Source organism: Lissotriton helveticus, chromosome 1_2 (assembly GCF_964261635.1).
Source record: "Lissotriton helveticus chromosome 1_2, aLisHel1.1, whole genome shotgun sequence".
NCBI lineage: Eukaryota > Metazoa > Chordata > Amphibia > Caudata > Salamandridae > Lissotriton > Lissotriton helveticus.
Window position 1 is genome coordinate 117,165,690 of NC_136058.1, and position 23,532 is coordinate 117,189,221.

At 42.0% G+C, this 23,532-nt stretch overlaps 1 protein-coding gene across 1 annotated transcript in view; it reads right to left on the reverse strand.

The window, feature by feature from the left end:
* The window catches only part of HOOK1 (hook microtubule tethering protein 1), a 1,127,940-nt gene that overhangs the window by 876,228 nt on the left and 228,180 nt on the right, over positions 1-23,532 (reverse strand). Inside the window, exon 4 of the mRNA XM_078669845.1 lies at positions 782-832. Within this exon, the coding sequence (XP_078525971.1) occupies positions 782-832 (51 nt within the window). The remainder of the gene's footprint in view (positions 1-781; positions 833-23,532) is intronic.

Here is a 23,532-nt window from a genome sequence, read left to right on the forward strand (position 1 = left end):
CCTTGCTATCATCCTCTCCTTCAACCTTGACGGTTACATATATGATCCATTGAGGATGGACATGTTCTATTGTTAATGCTCGATTGGGCGACACGGGGAAGGAATATTCTCTTTCATTGACATTGTATTACGTACCTGTGTGATACTGCGATTCTTTACTGAACCTTTCTCCCTCCCCTATTCTCCCCCCTCACAACTGTCATTGTTGTATTGCGTTTTGTTTCAACTTAAATGGCAATTACAAAAATTATGGGTTCTCAGCCCAGTGCAAGATGACAACAGGTCTTGCTTTGTCTGGTAAGTGAACCTAAAAAAGACTACAGATAATGTCTGTTTGCATATCTTTAATGAATGTAGGTAGTAAGTAAGGTACCACAGTACAAAGTAGAAGGGAGAATTCAAGATAGTGTACTATTCTGTACTAGAGTAGTGCAGAGTATTGTAGAGTATGCTCAGGGACAAACTATGGTTTTCCATAGCTTATACAAGTTATCCACAGATAATCATGATTAAACATTTTGCCTGGAATATTCTCTTTTGTCGTACTTTTTTTACAATCTGAAGATTGCAACTGCATGCCTCTGCCATAGACTGAGTGTGTTCTAAAGGGCAACTTCTAAGAAAGGAAATAATGACAGGGTGAAGAGCTGTTTGAAAAAGCATGCAAGTCTTTCAAAACAATTCCATTTGTAATACAAGATTGTTTGCAAGTGTAACATAAAAGTACTTCGAATTCTTAACCTTATAAAGTCATAAGTACAATTAATGTTCTGCTCCATACCTCATGGAAGTAATCCATAATTCCTTGAAGTATCTTTTTTAAGTTATTTGCCTAAATGAAAGAGAACAAGTGATATCTCTATTAACCTTTTACACAGCAATAGCTTTGTTGACAATTATTTCAATTTACAGTAGTTTAAAATGAAGAGGAAAAATGCATTAATCAATAACTATTTATTTCATCAGTTATCATGCATGTATTCAATTGAACTGAATTTATGAATCGCAAAAGATACCCTTAAGGGTGTCCTGGTGCTATTAGACTTCATTTAACCATACATCAAATGTAACAAGGATACAGGTATACTTTGTTTAAAATTTCATTATGAAAGACAGAATGTGAAACTGGGAGATGGCAGAATGCTGGGCATACAGGGTCTCATATAAAGTTTGACAAAGCTCCCTCCTTGCGAAATTTGAAGTTCACCTACCTCATTTAGACTTGGGTGAAGCACATGGTTTCCACTGGCAGAGCCACTGCTCTTCTGCTGGTGGAAACCCTGGACCTGTTAGTAATGGCAGTGGCCCCTCCGGCTTAGGGTGAAGCGACGATCACCAGTCTTTCCTGCTTGGGATCACCATAAAAGGCATAGGGGTCCTAGACAGGTTTAATGGGTACAATGTGCAGAGAGAATAGTGCATGTTGTTCAGAGATATTGGGCCCGATTCACAGAATGAACTTAAGACTCAATTCTAAACTTACTACTATTTTGGTATTCACAGAATGCACTTACTACTTTTGGCATTCACAGAATGAACTTACTACTTTTGGTATTCACAGAAGTTAGGATTTTGTCTTAAGTCTGTCTTAAGTCTGACTTAAGTTTGTCTTAAGACAAAATCCTAACTTCTGTGAATACCAAAAGTAGTAAGTTCATTCTGTGAATGCCAAAAGTAGTAAGTGCATTCTGTGAATACCAAAATAATAGTAAGTTTAGGATTGAGTCTTAAGTTCATTCTGTGAATCGAGCCCATTGATTTTTTGGTTTTCAATTCCAACACCTCTCCAGTCTTTAAAGATCTCACCAAGTAGGGGGCATTTCTAAATTAGGAGAAGAGTGAAGGCCCCAGTCTCTGATGCCCTCATGTATTTAAGCCATAGTCATGGCAGTGTATACTGGGCCAGTTTTGAAACTGGCCTCATGGTGACAACAGGTAATGACAGCATATCATGTGGCAACACAAACATTCTCCTTAACCCCCCACTCTTATTTGTCCATAACTGGGAATGGGTTGGTTGACCTTTGACCCGCTAGGCATTGACCAAGGGCAAGGGAGGTTTTCCTTTTTGCGTCTTATCCCTCTCCCCCACCCAGGGGAAGTGCCACAGCTGACTGCGGGGACAGTGTTGAACAAGGAGTGCCATTGCAACTAACAGCACCTCATGTTTCAAATGCATTTGCCCTTTGAACAAAGGAGCAGCTGTTAGCTGCCTGGAATGCCAATATACTGCACCACAACTTCAGGACAAACTGGAAACATTGTGACAGCTTGACTTCCAAGGCAATGTGAATAATTAGGCTACACATGAAAAGGAAAGGCAACAACAGTGTAATGGGACCTTCAATGTAGACACTATGTTGAAAAGTTACACAAGGAATTAACCTGAACTCTCCCCAGAAAGCAGACTACAGTGTTAAGAAAACAAGCATTTTCAGAGCGAGAAGGTTTCAAGTCTGTGAGTACATGCACACAGACAAACAATATACATACACACATTGAGATACAACATACATGTACAGACATATCCATACAGGGCAATATAACCAAATATATCTATTTACATATACACACACACACACATGCATGCACTCACATAGACAGTCGAACCAGCAAAGTAATCAATCAGGAGGTTTTGTAGAGGGCAGCTTGTCACCCCGGGCGGTCTCTAGCCTCTGATGACTGGTGCGAGCCTCGGAAAAAGGGAGGTGGCGACCGAAGAGCCAGGTCTTAAGCTGCTTCCTGAAGTCCTTCAGCAATTGGGAGGAGAGCAGGTGGAGGGGGAGGTCATTCCAGGACCAGGCATAGAGGTAGGAGAAGGAGCGGCCTCTACAGCAGCTGAGACGGATGCGTGACATGTGGGACAAGGCGAGGCCGGAGGATCGGAGCTATCTAGTTGGTCTGTGGAATATCAGGCGGTCATTAAATTAGGCAGGTCCACACTTTTGGAGGGCTTTGCAGGAGTGCGTGAGGTCCTTGAAGAGGCATCTTTCCTGGATAGGAAGCCATTGGATAGCTCTGTGGCGAGGGATGATGCTGGTTTTTCTGTAAAGGTCGAAGATGAGTCTTTCTGCCGAGTTATGGATGGCCTGGAGGTGGACCAGGAGTTGTTTGGTGGTACTGGTGTAGAGTGCGTAGCCGTAATCGAGACAGCTGGCGATGAGGGCCTGGTTGACAGTCTTCCTGGATGTGATGAGGATCCATCGGAAGATCTTGCAGGGCATGGAGGGTGAGGAAGCAGGCCGAGGAGACAGCATTGCCCTGCGGCTTCATGGTCAGATGAGTGTCCAGGATGATTCTGAGGTTGCGCGAATACCTGGCGGTGGGCCACCAGGTGTCGTCCCATGGGGAAGGCTTACTTCCGAAGATGATGACCTCCGTCTTTTCCGAGCTGAGTTTGAGGCAGTTGGTCTTCATCCAGGTGGTAATGTCGATCATGGTGTGTTGGAAGTTGGCTTTTGTGGTGACGGCTTGTTCGGTGAGGGATAGGACAAGCTGGGTGTCATCGGCATATGAGATGATGTGGAGCTCATGGGTGTGGATGATGTCCGCCAGTGGTATCATGTAGGTGTTGAAGAGGGTGGAGCTGAGGGAAGATCCCTGGGGGACACCTCGTATGATGCCTTTGGGTGCAACAAGAACCCATGCACAAAGATCTACAGAGAACTATGCATAAAAGTCACAACACAGTAATGAGCATCAGTTTCCCCAAGTCTTAGAAAAGTTCAATGGCCCTTGTTAGGCTCATCAATGATCAAGGGAATTAATGTGCATTAATTTCTCCAGGCACTGGTGCCTTTCGAAGGTCCACGCTCTACTGAGCCTTCATTGTCTAGGTGCGTGTGAAACTGATTGGCCCAGGCAGTAACGAGCAATAATAACAAGCATTAATATTATATCAAGGCTGTAATGAACAGCAATAGCCCGCCAGAAAAGAACATCAATGGTTCCAGGCAGTAATGAGCCTCAATGACTCCAGGCATTAATGAAAACCGATGGTCAAAACGATAAGGGGATCAACTACCAGAGACAATAATGAACATCAATGGCTGCTGGAGGTATTGAATAGCAATGAATTGCAATGATACCAATCGCACGACTAAAACAAAATGGTCCAGTTGATGGAGCGAGGTGGCAAACACAACATTTTGTGTACCCCTCGTAAAGTTAATGTCCCATAACAGTAACATTCACTAATTGCATGTTTTGCGAAATTAACCAACCATAGAATAAAGTGCACACATTATTTTTATTATTACACATGGAAAGAACTAACTTTGCTTGCATGCTGCAAATAAAACTGAGCTAATACGTATTGTTATTGTGTTGTGAATTAATGCACAGCTTGGAAATAATCAAAACGCAATTTAAATGTGCTTATTGTATTCATTTATGTGATGGAGAAGTCGAAATGTAAGTATAAAATGCATTTATGTGGCTTATTTGCTAGGTAACAACTAACTGGGAAATATTAGTTAGGTGGGAGGTAAACAGAATGGGTTTAAAATTCAATAATTAATATAAAATCTGTGTTTGTTTCTACGATAGTTCCAAAAGTGGCCTCTGAGGCCTGTGCAAAGATGGACGCTGGGGTAAACCGTGAGCAAGAGCTGAACTGCGAAGGCGCGTCAAAACCTGCAAGTCAGAGTGAACTGCTTGTGCTCGAGGAGGTTCAAGGCTGATGTGGCCCGGAACCTAGGATGGGTGCCAAACCTGGGTGACTGAACGTTGAGAACATGGGAATATTGCCTGATGTTGCCACTCAAGGAAATGGCTAGGCCAAAGACTGTCCTAAACAAAGACCCTTTATTCCTCACAGAAATGTCGAGAAAATGATGTTGTAAGGTGAGATGATGCTCACCCACCCCGAAATTGTCCAATGAAATTTTGAATAAGGAATGTTAGTTACATTTTAGATAGATTAAGTTAGGGATTTAGGGTATAAAACCCCCTGGTTTTGTCTAGTCGGGGTCGCTTTTTCAATTTCCATCGGAGATGCTGCCCGATTGCTGACCGATTCCTGGATGTAAGAACTTTAACTTTTCCTTACTTGTTTGCTTTGCAGAACTGAAGGATAAGATGAGGGCGTTAGTTAGGGATGTTAGGAGAGAATGATTTTGGAACTATCTGTTCTTTGCTGATCTTTGACTGTCTTCTAAAATAAAGCGATTCTTTCCTTGAGCTCTAAATAAAATGATCGTTTTGAAATAAAGTTTAAGATTTTACTGAATAAAGATTTACTAATGTCTAAATGTCAGACATGATAAAGTTTGCTTTGAATAAAAATTTGATAAATGAAGAAGTAAGAGCTGGTCTTTGAATTCTTCCTACGCCTAATTTTCATTCTAGCAGATCCATTGCCATTATGGTGGTGTGTCTGAATAATTTAAGTCTGAACAAATCCATGGTAAAATGTTTTAATCTGCAGGTGTAAATATTAGTTGAATAGGTTTAGACGCTCCACCTAACTGTTACAGCGTTTCTCTGCAGCGATTCACCAGAGCCTTGAAGCCGAGTGTAAGTGAACAGGGTAAATGTGCAGTGTTATGGGCCCCACTGATGCATGATTTGTGTGTTTTAAGGTTTCAGGGTAATGGTGAGTGTTAATTAAAAATGATTTCTGGAGCCGCGCTGTAGCAGTAATTAACTTGGTAGCAGAGTAGTGGTTGCTAAGGAAATTAGCTAGGGTTATGGTAAAGTAATATATAGAGTTTGATGTACAGAATTATGACTAACATCTGTTGAGTTTGTATTACGTTACATGTAGTCCTGGAAAGGCTTCATAGAGTAGGGTGAAGCCAGTGCCTCCGTCTGCAGGTGGAGGAAGTGTGGCAAGGTAGTCACACAGTGAATTAGTCTGTTTCAAAAAAGGAGTATCGCCGAATACTGCGGTGGTATCGTCGCATATCACTGTTTAGGGACCTTAGGTGTGAAAGGATAAATGTATAGTGAGGACAGTCTATGAAATTTCAGCCTTCAAATATAGGGATCATTCCGTGCTTCCCGACTAAAACTTACTGCTGGGAGAGTAATAGGTCTTAACCCGAGCTTGATTGAAGGGTAAAGGGATTGGCGTCTCTCTTTTGCTAACAAAAGAGGAATTCTGTGGTGGGTTAGTGGACGCGCTGCCTACTGGTAACACAGAGTTCATGTATATATGAATAGGGTTTTCCGTATGACCGTGTGTAAATGATATTGCAATGGGCGTTCAAGCGAAACTCTGGGACTGACACTATTATATGCGCTTTGATAGAGAAGTGAGATCGTTATTGCCTGATAGAAGGGTAAAGCCAGTAGTATTGCTTTATCTGAGGAGAAAAGCGTCGTCTACTCCGGTTACAGAATACTTGTGCGATTGAAAAATTCTATCACTTTATTAGCGAAACAGATTCGTGGATTTATTTTTTGTAAGTTACTAACTGATTTTGTAAAATATCTTGTAAATACGGCTTCTTGAAAAAACCCTGTAAGGGAGGGGTCAGTCGGCGCTGCAGAAGCCGGAGCGCTGGTGACGTCAAAAGTGTCGCGCTGGGATTGGTTCACGTGACCGAGACAGAGTAGGAGTTGATTGGTTCATCACAGAAAGCAGCAAAGGCTATTGGCTAAGCACTATAGTGACGTATCGTGTTCTAACTGGTGCATTAGTGCGAACCGCGCTGTGATAGGTTGGTGTTACGGAATCAACAACAGAATAGTACGCGATCTTTTGAAAGCAGGAAAATTTACCGAAAATGTCATACTACTATTATGATGATGACAGAAAGAAATCTTCATGGTTTAAAAAGCTGAAAAACATGTTTGTAAAAGACAAAGAGGTAGTTACGAGAGAGGGAAAAATACTTCCTTCACCGAAAACGCCTGCTTCCTATATGTTAACAAAATATGGTTACCATACGTGTGCTTGGTTGGAAAATTGGGTACAGTATACTAAGGATGATGGTGTGTTAGCCTTTCCAGAAGGAGGATCATTTGATTTGGCTGTTTTGAGAAATTTGAGAGACAAAATGATGAAACTTGAACCGAGACCCAGACCAACTCAATTTGAGGCATTAGTTGAATGGGAAGATGAGATGCATCAAATGGAAAGTTAGAGGTTGAGTAGGTATCTTAGACCAAAAGGTAGAGGCAGAGATTTATGGGGAGAAACACATGAGACAAGAATACGAAGATGGAGAGATAGTAGTATGTGCGATGGCATGTATCCCGTCAGACTGGTTGAAGAATATGAGGGACGAAAGAGTAGGGAAAAGAAAAAGAATACAGAAGTGGGAAATCAAAGCTATGGTGAAAGTGAATCAGAGGATGCTGTTCTAGAAGAAATATTAAATAGAAGACCACCCCCGTATCAGCCAAGTTCTTCATGGACTACCCCAAATGCCCTGATGTCAGAAGAAAGAGTAAATGAATCACCAAGACAACCATCAAATTTTAGAGAATTTGATGAAAGAGTAGAAACAAGATATGTCCCGAGTACACCAATAGGAGAAGCTAGAATTACAGGAACTCCTGTACAAAATAATGATTCACACAGAATTGTGCAAAGTGCAGAAAGACGAAGTAATGAACAACCAAACATGTCTGATTATGAGCGTTCTGCACATGAATTGATTCAGAATCTTACTAGGAATATGGAAGCTGTAACTATACCAGTAACAATAGGACCTGTGATACCGGTATTCGAAGATCAGAAAATAAAAGAGCCTAGATTAACAATTCCGTTACAACGAAGTTTACAAAGAGCAAAGGAGAGTGCTTGTCCTGATCTATCAGAAATAAGACAGAATATAAGTGTAAATCCACCAGAGATAACTTTTAATCAAAATTTGTCATGCGGATACCCAACAGGAGCATAATCTGACTCTGCTACTCCAGAGAAAAGCGCAGATAAAATAGATTTAACGCAAACCCCCTTGGGACCATCAGAAAAAGAGTTGAGAGAATGGATAAAATCATTAAAATTAAAAGAGCAGGAATTAAAAGTGTTGGATGTGGCTAAATTAAAAATAGATATGGAAGAATTAATAATTAGAACAATTGGGAGAGACAGATTGAAAACTTATCAGGATGATGAGCTCATGTTTTTATGTAAAAGCATAACATGGAGAGCAAAGACAATGTATGATCAATTAGAAGAAGCGGCAAGTGAATATGGAATAGATTTTTCCAAAATAAAACCATTGCAGAAATCTTATCGAGTAGATTTTGCAGAAAGAGACATTGAAAACATGAACACTGCAGGGAGACAAGTCCAGATAAAAGATTTGATTGTATTGTTGCGCAAATGGGGTGATGTAGGAAAATGGAGAGTCAAATGGGCAAAGAAGACAGAAGAAAATAGTGACAAGTCTACTTTAGCTTTCCCCATTAGAGAGAAGGAAAAAGTGGCAACTGAATTCCCTATGAGAGAAATTCCTGGAGGAGGATATGTACATGTGCCCTGGGGCAGACAAGATATATTGTCATTTACGAATGATTTCCCCAGATTGAGAGAGAAGCCAGTAGAATGGTATCGACAAGTGGACAGATTTGTAAAAGTGTCAAAAGTATTGTGGATTGATTTAGATGGATTACTTGATATAGTGGTGCCAACAGATTTATGGACAGAATGTAAAATATCTGTAGATTGGCCAAGGGAGGAATATCCCAGAGATGAGAAAACAGGAGCTCCTTCACCAGATGTGATGAGGAAGTATGAGCAAGTGATAGTATGGTTGAAAAACAAGATACCCCCGAAAGAAACTGATTGGGTAAAGATAGACAGAACAACACAGGAGCCGAAAGAAACTGTGCATTCATTTTATGAAAGGTTGTTGTTAGTTTTTAAACAGTACAGTGGTTATGAGGAGTTAAATGAAAAGGACATGAGTCAATTTGTTTATAGATTTGTATATGGATTAAGCCCAGAAATCTCAGATATGATTAGACATAGCATGATGGATTGGCAATCAAGTTCAGTAGACAAGGTTCTTAGACAAGCAAAATATTGTAGTGAGGAGATTGATGCTAAACAAAAGAAGCTGAAAGAGGAAGCCATGTGGGCACAAGTAAAAGTAGCTGAACAACAAGTAGCACAGATGGAGAATAAGAATGCAGGGAATCAAGGTGGGATTAAAGGTAAACCTAAATTGGTGGGGAATATTGATGAATTGAAAAAAAAATGCCATATTTCAACTGCGGCCAGATAGGGCATTGGAAACTAGAGTGTAAATATCCGCCTAGAGTTAATAGGGAACATACATCATTGAATCCGCAGTTGCAGTTTGAGGTAAATCAGCAGCAACCGCAGCAACAGCAGATAGCAAATCAGCAAAGTCAGGTGCCGCAATCTCCACTGCCATACAGTGGGAATCAGCAGAGATACAGTGCAGAGACAGGATTCAGCGGTGGCCAGCAGGTAAAAAGACCGCAAAGAGTAAATGCGTGTCCTCAATATTGGTTGCAAGAGGAGTATGGCAGTGAGCCGGATGAAAGTTTCTGACGGTGCCTGAGGGAGGAAGAAGAGTGTGTGCTTGGAGCCACTCTTGAGGTAGATCAGTCAGGTCCATTTGTGAGCGGAAAGGTGAATGATGTGGAAATAACTTTTCTAGTGGACACTGGTGCTACCCGTTCTACTGTTAGGTCAATGGAAGTTCAAAATCTGCCTCTCTCGGGTGAAACGATCCAGGTTGTGGGTGTAGCTAACAGACAGATAAATACTCATTTGACAAAACCAGTTGAAATAGAGATCGGAACGTATAAAGATATGCATCGGTTTGTGGTTTGTGACAGCAGTCCTGTTAATTTGCTAGGCAGAGATATATTGTGTAAAATGAACTGTGCCATATACTGCTCACCAAATGGCATAGAATTGCAGACTCCAGATGAAGATAGTTTGTACAAACTGACAATGCTTATGATTGAGGCAGAACAAGACAAACTGTTTGCTGTTTTTGATAAAGAGAAAATTCCTGTTGAACTGAAAGAGACAGTGAGAGAACGTGTGTGGGATTTCACTGGAAAGGATATAGGTTTGATGAAAGGAGTTGATCCTGTGAAAGTGTCTATAAAAGAGGGTGCTAGTTATCCGAATATGCCGCAGTATAAAATGACTGCCGAAGTAATTGAAGGAATTACTCCAGTAATTGATAAGATGATTGAGCAGGGAATCTTAAGAGAAATTGAGAGTAGTCCTTGTAATTCGCCAATTATGGGATTGAAGAAGCCAAACGGAACATTTAGAATTGTACAGGATCTGAGAAAAGTTAATAAAATTGTTGTCCCATGTTGTCCAATTGTCCCGAATCCAGCAGTGATTTTGTACCAAATACCACATGATGCAGAGTGGTATACAGTCATCGATCTATGCAATGCGTTCTTTACAGTTCTATTGCATCCAGAATGCCAACCAATTTTTGCGTTTAGTTTCCAAAATCGCATCTTAGCATGGTGTAGAATTCCACAAGTGTACACTGAGAGTCCATCGATTTTTAATCAGCTGCTAAAGAAATCATTGGAAAATTTGAGCATGCCTGGAGAATCTGTGTTAGTACAGTATATTGATGATCTTTTGGTTGCATCAAAAACAAAGGATGCCTGTGTGACTGACACAGTGGCATTGTTGAATCATTTGGCAGAAGAGGGACATAAAGTGTCTCCATCAAAATTGCAGTTTTGCCAGAAAGAAGTACAGTATTTAGGCCACAAGATTGCAAAATGAAACAGACAGGTCACAATTGAGAGGATTAAAATGATACAAGGAATGCAACCCCCTAAAACTCAAAGACAGGTAAGAATGTTCCTAGGAATGGTGGGTTACTGCAGACAGTGGATAAGTGGATTTTCATTGATTGCAAAACCATTGCAGAGATTGACAAAGGCAGACATCAGAGACCCTATTGTTTTGACCAAAACGGAGATGGAAGCATTTGAACGGCTCAAAAATAAATTGTGTGAAGCACCAGCTTTGGGAATGCCTGATTATGAAAAAGAATTTGAACTGTACTGCAGTGAGCGTGAAGGATGTGCTTTGTCAGTATTAATTCAGAGGCATGGAAGAATGAGAAAACCAATTGCGTATTTCTCAGCTGTTTTAGACCCTGTTGCAAAGGCTTTGCCAGGTTGTCTGAAAGCAGTAGCAGCAACCAGTGTAAGTCTGGAGCAAAGTTAAGGAATTGTGATGGGATTTCCTGTGAGAGTCTATGTACCTCATTCAGTGGAGATTCTCCTCACAAGAGCAAATACACAGTACATGACTAACATTAGAATGACACGTTATGAGAAAATAATTTTGGGAGCTGAGAATGTGACAATTGCAAGATGTGTGAATGTTAACCCATCAACACTGTTACCTGATACAGTTGAAGCAGAAGTGAAAGGTGAGCTTGATCACAAGTGTTTGGATGTTCTGGAGTATTGCACAAAGCCTCGTCCAGACATTAAATATGAACCTTTGCTTGAATCAGATTTTGTAATGTTTGTGGATGGATCATGTTTGAGAACAAAGAGTGGTGTTCTAAGTGCTGCATATGCTGTCTGTACAGTAGCAGAAGTGTTGGAAGCATCTTGTCTGAAAGGAATTCATTCTGCTCAAATAGCGGAGTTGATTGCTTTGATACGAGCATGTGAGTTGGGAAAAGAGGTGAAAGTAACCATAGTGACCGATAGTCAATATGGTTATGGAGTTGTTCATGATTATGGACAGCTCTGGTCCCAAAGAGCCTATTTGACCTCTGCAGGAACACCTATTCGGAATGCAGAATTTGTTAAAACATTGATTGATGTGATACAGCTGCCTGAAAAATTGGCTGTGGTAAAATGTTCAGCCCACAAGAAAGGTGAAGATTATATCACCAGAGGAAACAATTATGCTGATGCAATTGCAAAACATTGTGCCAAAAATCTAATTTCAATCAATCGAGAGAAAACTGAAGAACGTGTTCCAAGTCCTTTAATGCTAACCACTGTAGTGGAAACTTGGCAGGAAGTAAAGCAGATGCAGGAAGAGGCAGAAACAGAGGAAAAAGATATTTGGTTAAAATCAGGTTGCCGACAAAGAGAGGAAGATGAAATTTGGGTTTACAAAGATGAAAGACCAGTAATGCCTGATAGCATGATTTCAGATATGGCCCGAATGTACCATGGTCAAGCACACATTGGCAGATACGCTATGATCCGTCTCTTTAGGCACACTTGGTATAATCCTAAATTTAGAATGATTGCTGAAAGTTTGTGTCATAGATGCTTGGTCAGTCAGCAATTTAATCCAAACAGAAAAACTGTTGTAAGTTTGGGAACCATAGGACGGGAGGGTGGCCCATTTACAAGAGTTCAGATGGATTTTATTGAATTGCCTCCATGTAACAGACTCAGATATGTGCTTGTGATAATCTGTTTGTTCTCTCGATGGATAGAAGCTTTCCCCACGAGAAGAAATGATGGAATAACTGTTGCTAAATTGTTTCTACGTGAGATAATACCAAGGTTCGGGTTTCCGGTCACGATTGAATCGGACAGAGGCCCACATTTCCAAAATGATTTATTGCAGATGATTTGTGAAGCTCTGGACATTCGCCAGAGGCTACATTGTGCATATAGACCTGAGGCTTCAGGAGTAGTTGAGCAGGTAAATGGAACTATTAAAAATAGAATTGCAAAAATGTGTTTGGCAACAGGAATGAAGTGGCCAGATACTTTGCCTCTTGTATTAATGACATTGAGAAGCATACCTGACAGAAAAACTGGATTAAGCCCTCACGAAATTCTGATGGGAAGGGTTTTGAGGCAGGCTTATGTACCAGTTAATAAGTTACTAGCGATAAATGATGACATCATTCTGGATTACTGCAAGAATCTATCTGATGTGGTAACTTCTGTGCTCCACCAGGTGGGAACTGAATCAAATACCAAAGAGAAAACTCCAGCTCATGATCTAGTCCCTGGGGACTGGGTACGAGTGAAAGTTCATCGCAGAAGGAATTGTTTGGTACCAAGGTGGCAAAAACCACGTCAAGTGATCTTGGTCAGCACTACTGCAGTTAAGTGTGCTGGACTGAAAAGGTGGGTTCATGCTAGTCACACCATCCGTGTGCCTGAACCTGAATACCCATACAACGGTGAAAGTACAACTGACTCTGATTCTGAAGGTGAACCAGAGAAGGATCCAGATATTGAAGATCGACAGAAACGTCGACATCTGGAAGTATCCGAAGCCAGTTCTGCATCTGAAGGTGAAGGTGAAAGGGAGATTGTTGAAATACCAGATTAAGAAGATCAACTTGAAGGTCGGGAATCGGTAAAGACAAGCACCAGTAAAGACGCAAAAGAAAGGGAAGAGAAAGTTGTTGAAAAGGAGAAAACTGTAAAGTAAACTGAAGATTCTGAAAGCAGGAACGGAAATCCTGAAACTGGAGAAAATGAAGTAACTCACGACAAGGATGAGATTCCAAGTACCAGTTATGAAGGTGTTCCTAACAGAGTAACAGTAGAAAGAACTGAAACTGATGAAGACAAAGACATTGTAAATATCATAATCAATGATACAGTGGAAGACACTGAAAGTGAAACTGATGACAGTGCAGATGAAACTCCATTAAGAAAAAGCACAAGAAAAAGAGCTTGGAGAGTGGAGCATAACACTATAGAGCCAAAGACTAAGAAAGCCTGCAAAGGAGACAATTGGCCTAAAGGTGCTGGAGGATTAAAATTCAAAATAGTGAACAAAACAAAAGAGCAAGAAGATCAAGTGAATGAGATCTCCAGCCAGAAAGAAACTTTGGGAAAGAAAATAGAGACTATTCAAAGGCCTAAAAGAGTAAGACGTCCAAATCAGCGGTATAAATCACCTGAGTGGACATACATTGTACTGCCACCCATTGTTGAAGTCAATAGTAGTCAAGAAAACTTGTATGATCCAAAGCCAATTGGGAAAAGTGAGTAAAAGAAGTCAATTAAGAAATGGAAAGTTAGGTGCTCAAAGTATATGATATTAAAGTAAAAAGTCTGAAGTCCTGTGAGACGGTTTTGTAAAAATAGAAGAGGTCGGAGTTGACACAAGGTCGAAGAAAACTTGTTAGAAAAACTAATTATAGTATTATTTAGATTAGAAATTGACACAAGGTTGAAGAAAACTTGTTAGAGTGCTAAGTAGTGTGAAATCTGTAGGTGACAAAAGGTCGAAGAAATGGTGTTAGTGAAAATGTCAATGAATAATCACAGAACGAAATGTTCTATTTTTAGAAAATGGTGCAGGTGTTTTTCCATATGTATGGGGTTGATGACTATACTATGGATAATTTTAGCTATTGTGATTCCTTTCCAAACTAATTTAACGAAATTAAAACAGAATGTGAGTTCAAGCAAGCCAATTGAGAAAGAAAAAGTGCATGAGAGTTATGTATACAAGCCAGAGTTGCATCAAGATAGGTCTATTAGTGACTACACTAAAAAATATCTTTTCAAAGTTAGTGTTGGAGTACATTAAAACAATGAATGTTGATGACTGTTATGTTTGTGTAAAGTTGCCAGCATCAGTGTCAGAAGGGGTGACCTATCACCACCTTCCTCTTACTTATGGAGTAACTTGTAGTGTAATTGCAAGTTTGTTTTATAAGACTGGGAAATTAGAGTATCATTATTCTAATGTAGATGAAATATTTGCGAAATTAAAGATTGATAATACAATAAATAAAAGAAAATATGCGGAAGTGATGGGAGAATATTTTTTAGAAGTAGATGAGTTAACACATGAGTATGCATTTAATAATAATTTGACATGTAAAATGAGAATTGAAGATAAAGCTTTCCTAAACATGGTTGAGGAAAGAAGGATTGCTTACAAACGAAAAGAGAAAATGAAGCATGCAAAGTCGAAATATTACACATTTGATGATGAAAACATTGAGGATAAAAATGTGAATGTAGCAATCAATATAGATGCACCAATGTTGGGAAATTTTTTTTATCAGGAGAGATAATTCAATGTATGACAATTATTTTGTGGGTGTAAATCAATGTGAAGACACCTATAGAATTATAGGAGGTTGGGGATTTAAAGGAGGAAATGATCCTGTTTTCCCTGGAATTTATTTTATATGTGGAAACAAAGCTTATTATAGAATGCCTGACCACTGGTATGGGACATGTTATGTGGGTTTGGTCTTTCCTAAAATTTTCCATGTAGATAGAGGTCCTAATGGAAAGCATGAGATAGGTAAAGTTGTAAGTAGAAGAAGAAGAGAGAGTGCCTTAGAAATAATAGGAGATGTATTTGGAGCACTGATACCAGCAGTGGGAATTTCGTTTAATGCAAATAGAATCAGAAAATTGTCCACAATAGTTGATAAATTATCAACAGATACAGCAGGAGGATTCCTGATGGTAGATACTGAAATGCTTGCTATGAGAGCTATGGTTATGCAAAACAGACTTGCCCTTGATATAATTTTAGCAAAAGAGGGAGGAGTCTGGGGAATTTTGAAAGTTCAACACTGTTGCACTTACATTCCAGATAAAAGTCAGAATATTGAAAAGTATATTATAAATATTACAGATTTGCGTAAAGAAATTGAACCACTGGAGGTTGAAGATGTCCTTGATAAATTGGGTAAAAAATGTTCAGCAATTAAGCATTGGTTTCAAGAAATAGGTAGTTCAATTATAGGTAAAATACTAATACCAATAACAGTCTTAGTGGTAGTAATCCTTATGATAAGGTTATGCTGTATATATAAAGGTAGAAGAGATTTCAGAAATTTGATAAAGAAAAGAATGAAGAACGATTAGCAAGGATGAGAGAAAAGAATGAGATAGAAATGGAGGAAGTAAAAGAAAAGGTTTTCAAAAATTCGAAAGAAAAAGAGATAAAATTATAAATGACATTAACAAAAAGAAGTTGAAACATGTTCTGCTAAATTTTCCAAAATTTTGAGAGTTATTTGGTGATGGAATCACCAGGGAATTGATGGAGCGAGGTGGCAAACACAAAGTTTTGTGTACCCCTCGTAAAGTTAATGTCCCATAACAGTAACGTTCACTAATTGCATGTTTTGCGAAATTAACCAACCATAGAATAAAGTACACACATTATTTTTATTATTACACATGGGGAGAACTAACTTTGCTTGCATGCTGCAAATAAAACTGAGCTAATACATATTGTTATTGTGTTGTGAATTAATGCACAGCTTGGAAATAATCAAAACGCAATTTAAATGTGCTTATTGTATTCATTTATGTGATGGAGAAGTCTAAATGTAAGTATGAAATGCATTTATGTGGCTTATTTGCTAGGTAACAACTAACTGGGAAATATTAGTTAGGTGGGAGGTAAACAGAATGGGTTTAAAATTCAATAATTAATATCAAATCTGTGTGTGTTTCTACGATAGTTCCAAAAGTGGCCTCTGAGGCCTGTGCAAAGATGGACGCTGGGGTAAACCGTGAGCAAGAGCTGAACTGCGCAGGCGCGTCAAAACCTGCAAGTCAGAGTGAACTGCTTGTGCTCGAGGAGGCTCAAGGCTGATGTGGCCCGGAACCTAGGATGGGTGACAAACCTGGGTGACTGAACGTTGAGAACATGGGAATATTGCCTGATGTTGCCACGCAAGGAAATGGCTAGGCCAAAGACTGTCCTAAACAAAGACCCTTTATTCCTCACAGAAATGTCGAGAAAATTATGTTGTAAGGGTGATATGATGCTCACCCACCCCGAAATTGTCCAATGAAATTTTGAATAAGGAATGTTAGTTACATTTTAGATAGATTAAGTTAGGGATTTAGGGTATAAAAACCCCTGGTTTTGTCTAGTCGGGGTCGCTTTTTCAATTTCCATCGGAGATGCTGCCCGATTGCTGACCGATTCCTGGATGTAAGAACTTTAACTTTTCCTTACTTGTTTGCTTTGCAGGACTGAAGGATAAGATGAGGGCGTTAGTTAGGAATGTTAGGAGAGAATGATTTTGGAACTATCTGTTCTTTGCTGATCTTTGACTGTCTTCTAAAATAAAGCGATTCTTTCCTTGAGCTCTAAATAAAATGATCATTTTGAAATAAAGTTTAAGATTTTAGTGAATAAAGATTTACTAATGTCTACATGTCAGACAAGATAAAGTTTGCTTTGAATACAAATTAGATAAATAAAGAAGGAAGAGCTGGTCTTTGAATTCTTCCTACGCCTAATTTTCATTCTAGCAGATCCATTGCCATTATGGTGGTGTGTCTGAATAATTTAAGTCTGAATTAATCCATTGTAAAATGTTTTAATCTGCAGGTGTAAATACTAGTTGAATAGGTTTAGACGCTCCACCTAAATGTTACAGCGTTTCTCTGCAGCGATTCACCAGAGCCTTGAAGCCGAGTGTAAGTGAACAGGGTAAATGCGCAGTGCTATGGGCCTCACTGATGCATGATTTGTGTGTTTTAAGGTTTCAGGGTAATGGTGAGTGTTAATTAAAAATGATTTCTGGAGCCGCGCTGTAGCATAGTTCGTCACTAACCTCAATTCCCTCAGGCAGTAAAAAAACCTCAATGGCCTCAAGTAGTGATGAGAATCATAGCAGTAGGCAATAACATGCATAATTAAATATTGGCCAGAGGCAGCAGTAATCATCAATAGCCCCTGGCAGTAATAAGCTTCAAAGGACCAAGGCAGTAATGAACATCAATGGCCACTGGTAGTAACAGCAAGCATCAACAGCCACAGGCATTAATAAACATTAATGTCTCTAGCAGTGACAGGGCTTAGTAGCCAATGACATTCAATGGCCCCAAGATTAAATAACCATTACTAGACCTAAAGGGAAATGATCATCAATGGTCCGAACAGTAACGATCATTAATGGTACCAGGCAGTAGGATCCACCAATTACCTCAATCCAAGCAGCAATGACCTTCAATAGTCCTAGACAATAATGAGTATTAATGGCCAAAAGCATCAGGTGCCCCAAGCTGTAAAAGCATCGATTTCCCAGGACAGGAAAAGCATCAATACTGGTACCAGACCAGAACAAAAGGCAATTGCTTGAGGCAGCAGTTACTCCAGAAAGTAAAAGGTTTCGTGGCTCCAGACTTTTGAGCCTCACTTGCTGCGTACACTGATGAACATTAATACATTAGTGCATGTTTTCCACCATAAAGATGTTTGAATTCATGCCGGTCTGCGCGCTCTAGGTCAAGTCTCACCCAACAACCTCAACATAGTCAGCAGGGCATCTTCAATGAGGTTATCCTCTACCAAGCAAGAGCAGCCTTTTTGTTTCCCACTCTAAAGATCATTCAAATTATGCCAGTTTGTGCAATGTTCCCTGAGCCTCACCTGACTTGACCCTTCCATTTGTACGAAGGATAAGCAGCATCTAAGCTTTCCACCCTTAAGATTTTTAAAAACAGGCTAAAAGATGAACCCTATACTAATTCTTGCCCTAGCAGCCCCAGTAGCGTCACCATGGATTCCATGCCAACATCAATAACAAACTAGGAGCAGCCAGAGCATCCAAAATAGTGCCAGGTCCTGCTAGCAGCCACAATGTGTGGTTGGTCGCCGGGGAGCCGGCAGAGGCCACGGGGCCCCACTCAATGCCCCAACAAAAAAAGGCAACGGGACACCCACAAAAATAGTGAAATAAAATAAACATATATAAGACAATAAAAAAAGAGTGGCCAGAGTTGCTCATTTATTATTCACTGCTCTGAAAAGCAATACCTCATAATGTCCTTTGTGAGCTAAATATATTTTCATGCATGGTGGTGTCGTAATCTGGGCACGTGCACCAGCAGCATTCTTAAATGTTGTGGGGTTCTGCAGGGAGTACAGCAGCCCCCAAGAAATACTTAAAAAAATTAACCCTATGTTTACTGGGGTCTATATACCATGATCACAAGAAAAGTTGATCATTAGTATGCACTCCCAGATCTAGGGGGTTTGCTCTGCAACTTGGGAATGTGCGGACCCCTTGTGGTTGGTCTAATGGCTGCATTATGTCTCTTGAGAAGTATAAAAAAGTATCACTACTGTTTAATATTGTTTTATTTAATAATGTTTATTGATACATATTGTAATGACCCCTTGATAAAACATGTAGGCCTTCCTTCTATATACTGACAGACGGGAAATTCAGGAATGGGTGACTTGCATAGCTCTTACCTTGCAAACCTCAAACTTTGACTAAACAAAACACATTTTCCTCATATTTCTGTGATGAAAAGCTCTGGGATCAGCAGGGAACCATAAACTACCTTCCAACCAGCAAACCCGTACGTCTTCTGCTAAAAATGGTACCTCATTGTGTGGGAAGGACTCGTGCCCGCAACAGGAAAGCGGTAGAGGCATTTTTTGAACGGGGATTTACGGACACCCAGGGAAACCTAGCAAACCAGACATTTCTGAAAACTAGATACCCAGAGACATCTAGGATGGTATTCATAGAGATTCACTGAGAGGCTGCTAGTTGAGCGCTCAGTCGTTGTTTTAGCTTGAAAAAACTGTCTTGATTTTTCCTTTGTGTCCGATCCCCCCCCTGCATTTGCACTACATTTTAGGACTTAAGATACGGAATTTTAAAAATATCTTTTAGAATCTTTTTACTGAACGCTCCTACCCTCGTTTGGGCTGAGAATTCATTAAGGCATTTCCCTCGGTCCCCGATCCCTGGGTGCTGTATTTCGATCAGGTCCCGGGCTCGATCCGGTTTTGGCGGCCATCTTACGTGGGGACACATTCGCCGAGCGGTCTAGTCGCCCTATAAAAGGAGGGCCTAGCGACCAGACCAGGAGATAGAGATTCACTGAGAGGCTGCTAGTTGAGCGCTCAGTCGTTGTTTTAGCTTGAAAAAACTGTCTTGATTTTTCCTTTGTGTCCGATCCCCCCCCTGCATTTGCACTACATTTTAGGACTTAAGATACGGAATTTTAAAAATATCTTTTAGAATCTTTTTACTGAACGCTCCTACCCTCGTTTGGGCTGAGAATTCATTAAGGCATTTCCCTCGGTCCCCGATCCCTGGGTGCTGTATTTCGATCAGGTCCCAGGCTCGATCCGGTTTTGGCGGCCATCTTAGGTGGGGGCACATTCGCCGAGCGGTCTAGTCGCCCTATAAAAACAGTCCCTTATGGCTCCGCGCAGCGGACGCGTGCAGCGGACGCACCGGATTCGCGCCGGAGTTTCGCCAGAGTTAAGCCCGTCTGTGCCCATTCGGGCCCAGACGGGACCAGGGCCAGTTGCTATGCCCGATGCGAGTCCCCTACAAGCTATTAGGATCAGGTACACGAAGGATGAGCTTTTATCTTATAGAATACCGACGTATGACACATGCTGCTATATTGCCAAAGGGGGAAAGCGCTTTAGGGGATGTAGAGTTTGTCAACCAGAACTAGGAGAAACTACCCCCACCACCCTGCGTCGTCTCGCACTGCTGAATTGCAGGTCTCTCCCCTGCCACGCTACGGAGATTAACTCCCTACTCCTGGACCACAAGGTTGATGCCTTGCTTCTTACTGAGACTTGGCTATCTGACACCTCGGGCCCGGACGTGGTTACAGCGTTGGCACCGGGATATTTGATTTACCATCTTGATAGAGGCGTAGGGAGGGGGGTGGGGGGGGGTCTGGCCATTATTTATAGGGAGTCACTGGGCTGTAAGGCACGGGAGGCAGGGGTTAAAGACTGTGAGAGCTGCCAATTCTCCCTCCAATTCTCCCCTACCTGCACGCTGACAGGCCTCCTAGTCTACCGGCCACCTGGGAGTGTGGGCGATTTTTCATCTTCACTAATGGAAACTACCACGCTCCTGGCCTCGGCCTCGTCCAATTTCATTCTGTTGGGAGATCTCAACTGCCATTTTGATGAAGCAACTGACCCACTGGCAACTAATTTGATGAGCGAGTTGAGCGCCCTGCAGATGAAATTGATAAACACTGGGGCCACACATGTTAAAGGTCATCTTTTGGACCCCTTCTTCGCGAATATGGCGGGTATATCAGCTATGCCCCCCCTCGCTCTTCCTTGGTCCGACCACTCATTGATCATGGCTAATTGGGAGGTAAAGTGTGATGACACTCTCCCACTCAGGAAATTCAGAATAGATAGGGCATGGTCAAGGCTCCCTGTAGAGGCCTGGAGTGCCCGGTTGGAGGGCACCCAGCCTGAGAAGGGTCGGGATCCGGTGACTGCAGATGCTACGGTGAGGAACTGGCTGACCAACGCAGTGGACCATGTGCTTCCACTCAAGAAGATGCTTATCAGGGATAAGAGAGTGGGGTCCGCCCCATGGTATACCCTAGAGCTCAGAACCTTGAGAAAGAATTGTAAACGGGCGGAGAGAGTATGGAGGAGGAATTTGGAGACAGATAGCAGGGAAAAATATCGGATGGAATTAAGGACATACAAACTTGCAATACGCGCTGCAAAGGCCTCCTTTTACGGGGAGAGAGTGAAGCACACTGCGTCCTCATCCAGGGAAGCCTTTCTAGTGATGAAGGAGCTTCTTAAACCGCCTGATCCCATTTTTGTCCACAACAGACCACAGGAAAAATGCCTGGAATTGGCCACTTACTTTAAAGATAAAATTGACATCATTGTTAGTTCTCTCCCCCCGGTGATGGGGACCTCGGTCTTTTTGGAGGACTTGAGCATCTCGGAAAAACTATTAACGTCATTTGGCCCGGTAACCCCAGGCGAAGTACTGAAGGTCCTTGGGAGCTTGAAAAGTGGCTCACCTCGGGACCCAATCCCAATGCGGTACTTAAAGCAGGCCGCCTTGTCGATAGGAGAGCCCTTGACCGATCTGGTCAATCTCTCCTTCGCTCATGGGACTGTGCCGCCGGACTGGAAAAGTGCGGTTGTTAAAGCGCTTCTGAAGAAGCCTGGCTTGGACCCGCAGAACCTGGCCAATTTCAGGCCCATTTCCTTGCTACCAGGGGTTAGTAAGGTTGCCGAGAGGTTGGTAAACCGTCAGCTATCCAACTTTCTCGAGGAGAATGGCCGGTTGAGGGACTCCCAGACGGGATTCCGACCGGGTCATGGAACTGACACGGCTCTGCTAGCAGTGGTAGAGGAGGCCAGAAGCACTTTGGACGCAGGGGGTCAGTGGCAGTGATCCTCCTGGACCTTAGTGTGGCCTTCGATACCGTCAATCATGGAGTGCTGATACAACGTCTAGCTGAGTCGGGTGTCACAGGAGTGGCCCTGGAATGGTTGGCTTCTTTTCTGGAGGGGCGTACCTTCGAGGTTTGGGAAGGAAACGCAAAATCCCCTCCCCTCCCACTTCATTGCGGGGTGCCCCAGGGCTCATCCCTGAGCCCCACGTTATTTAACGTGTATATGGCACCCCTGGAGGGTGTGGTGTCTCCGTTTGGCTTTAAGACCATAAGCTATGCGGATGACACCCAGCTAGTGGTGGGTCTGACCCAGCTGGAGAAACAGCCCGAGACGCTCCATTCATGCTTGAGAGAGGTGTTTGACTGGATGTCCAGGTCAGCGCTCAAATTGAACGGCTCAAAAACTGAGCTGATGATCTTGGGCCAGTCAAGTTTTGCCCTCTCGCCGAGCAGTTGGCCCAATTGCATGGGCACCCCGCCTGACCCAAAGAAGGAGATTAAGAGCCTGGGGGTCTGGCTGGAGCCGGATTTGTCCTTTAGGACACACGCCAAGAAGACCGCTGGCGTGTGTTATGGAATGCTCCGGTCGGCCCGTAAGGTTCTTCCCCTGTTACCAGAACTCTCCCGGAAGCTGTTAGTCCAAGGTCTAATCATCTCACGCCTGGACTACAGTAATGCGCTCTTTCTCGGAGCCCCGGAGTCAACGTTCAAGATCCTGCAACAAGTGCAGAACGCGGCAGCAAGGCTGCTGCGGAACGTTCCGGCCAGGCAGTCAGCCAGGCCTGCGTTAAAAGCACTCCACTGGCTCCCCGTTAGAGAGAGAGTGACCTTCAAGGCTCTCTGCATTGCCCATAAGAGCATACAGGGGAAAGGACCAGCCATTCTGAAGGACATGATTCGGCCCTACAAGCCCACAAGAGCTCTACGCTCTGACAACAAACACCTCCTTCAGATAAAGAGAATTAGGAGAGCCCGTTCAGGTGGCAGGAGTTTTTCCATCCATACAGCGCGCGCCTGGAACTCCCTCCCATTCTCACTACGTTCTGAATCAAATCTTCTTAGGTTCCGGAAACTTCTGAAAACTTACCTATTCCCAGAATAAGTGTAGCTCTTTCTGCTCTGTTTTAGCAGCTGGCTCTAGGTCTGTATAGGCGCTGGGATGCCCCTGGGTAACCGTGCGCGGTACAAAATTCGTTAATAATAATAATAATAATGGTATGACTCATGGGGATTTCACAACGTTTTCCTACCCACAGTGCCCTGCAAACCTCAAACTTTGCATAAAATTGCACATTTCCCTTCCATTCCTGTGACGTAAACCTCCGGAATAAGCAGGATTCCACAAAATTCCTACCACCGAGTGCCGCTGCGGTCTATGCAGGTAACAGCAGTGGGGCGGTTGGGCTGCGTGAGGGGGTATTTCGAGGAACGGTGCCGAGGGAAAATTTATTATTTATTTAATTT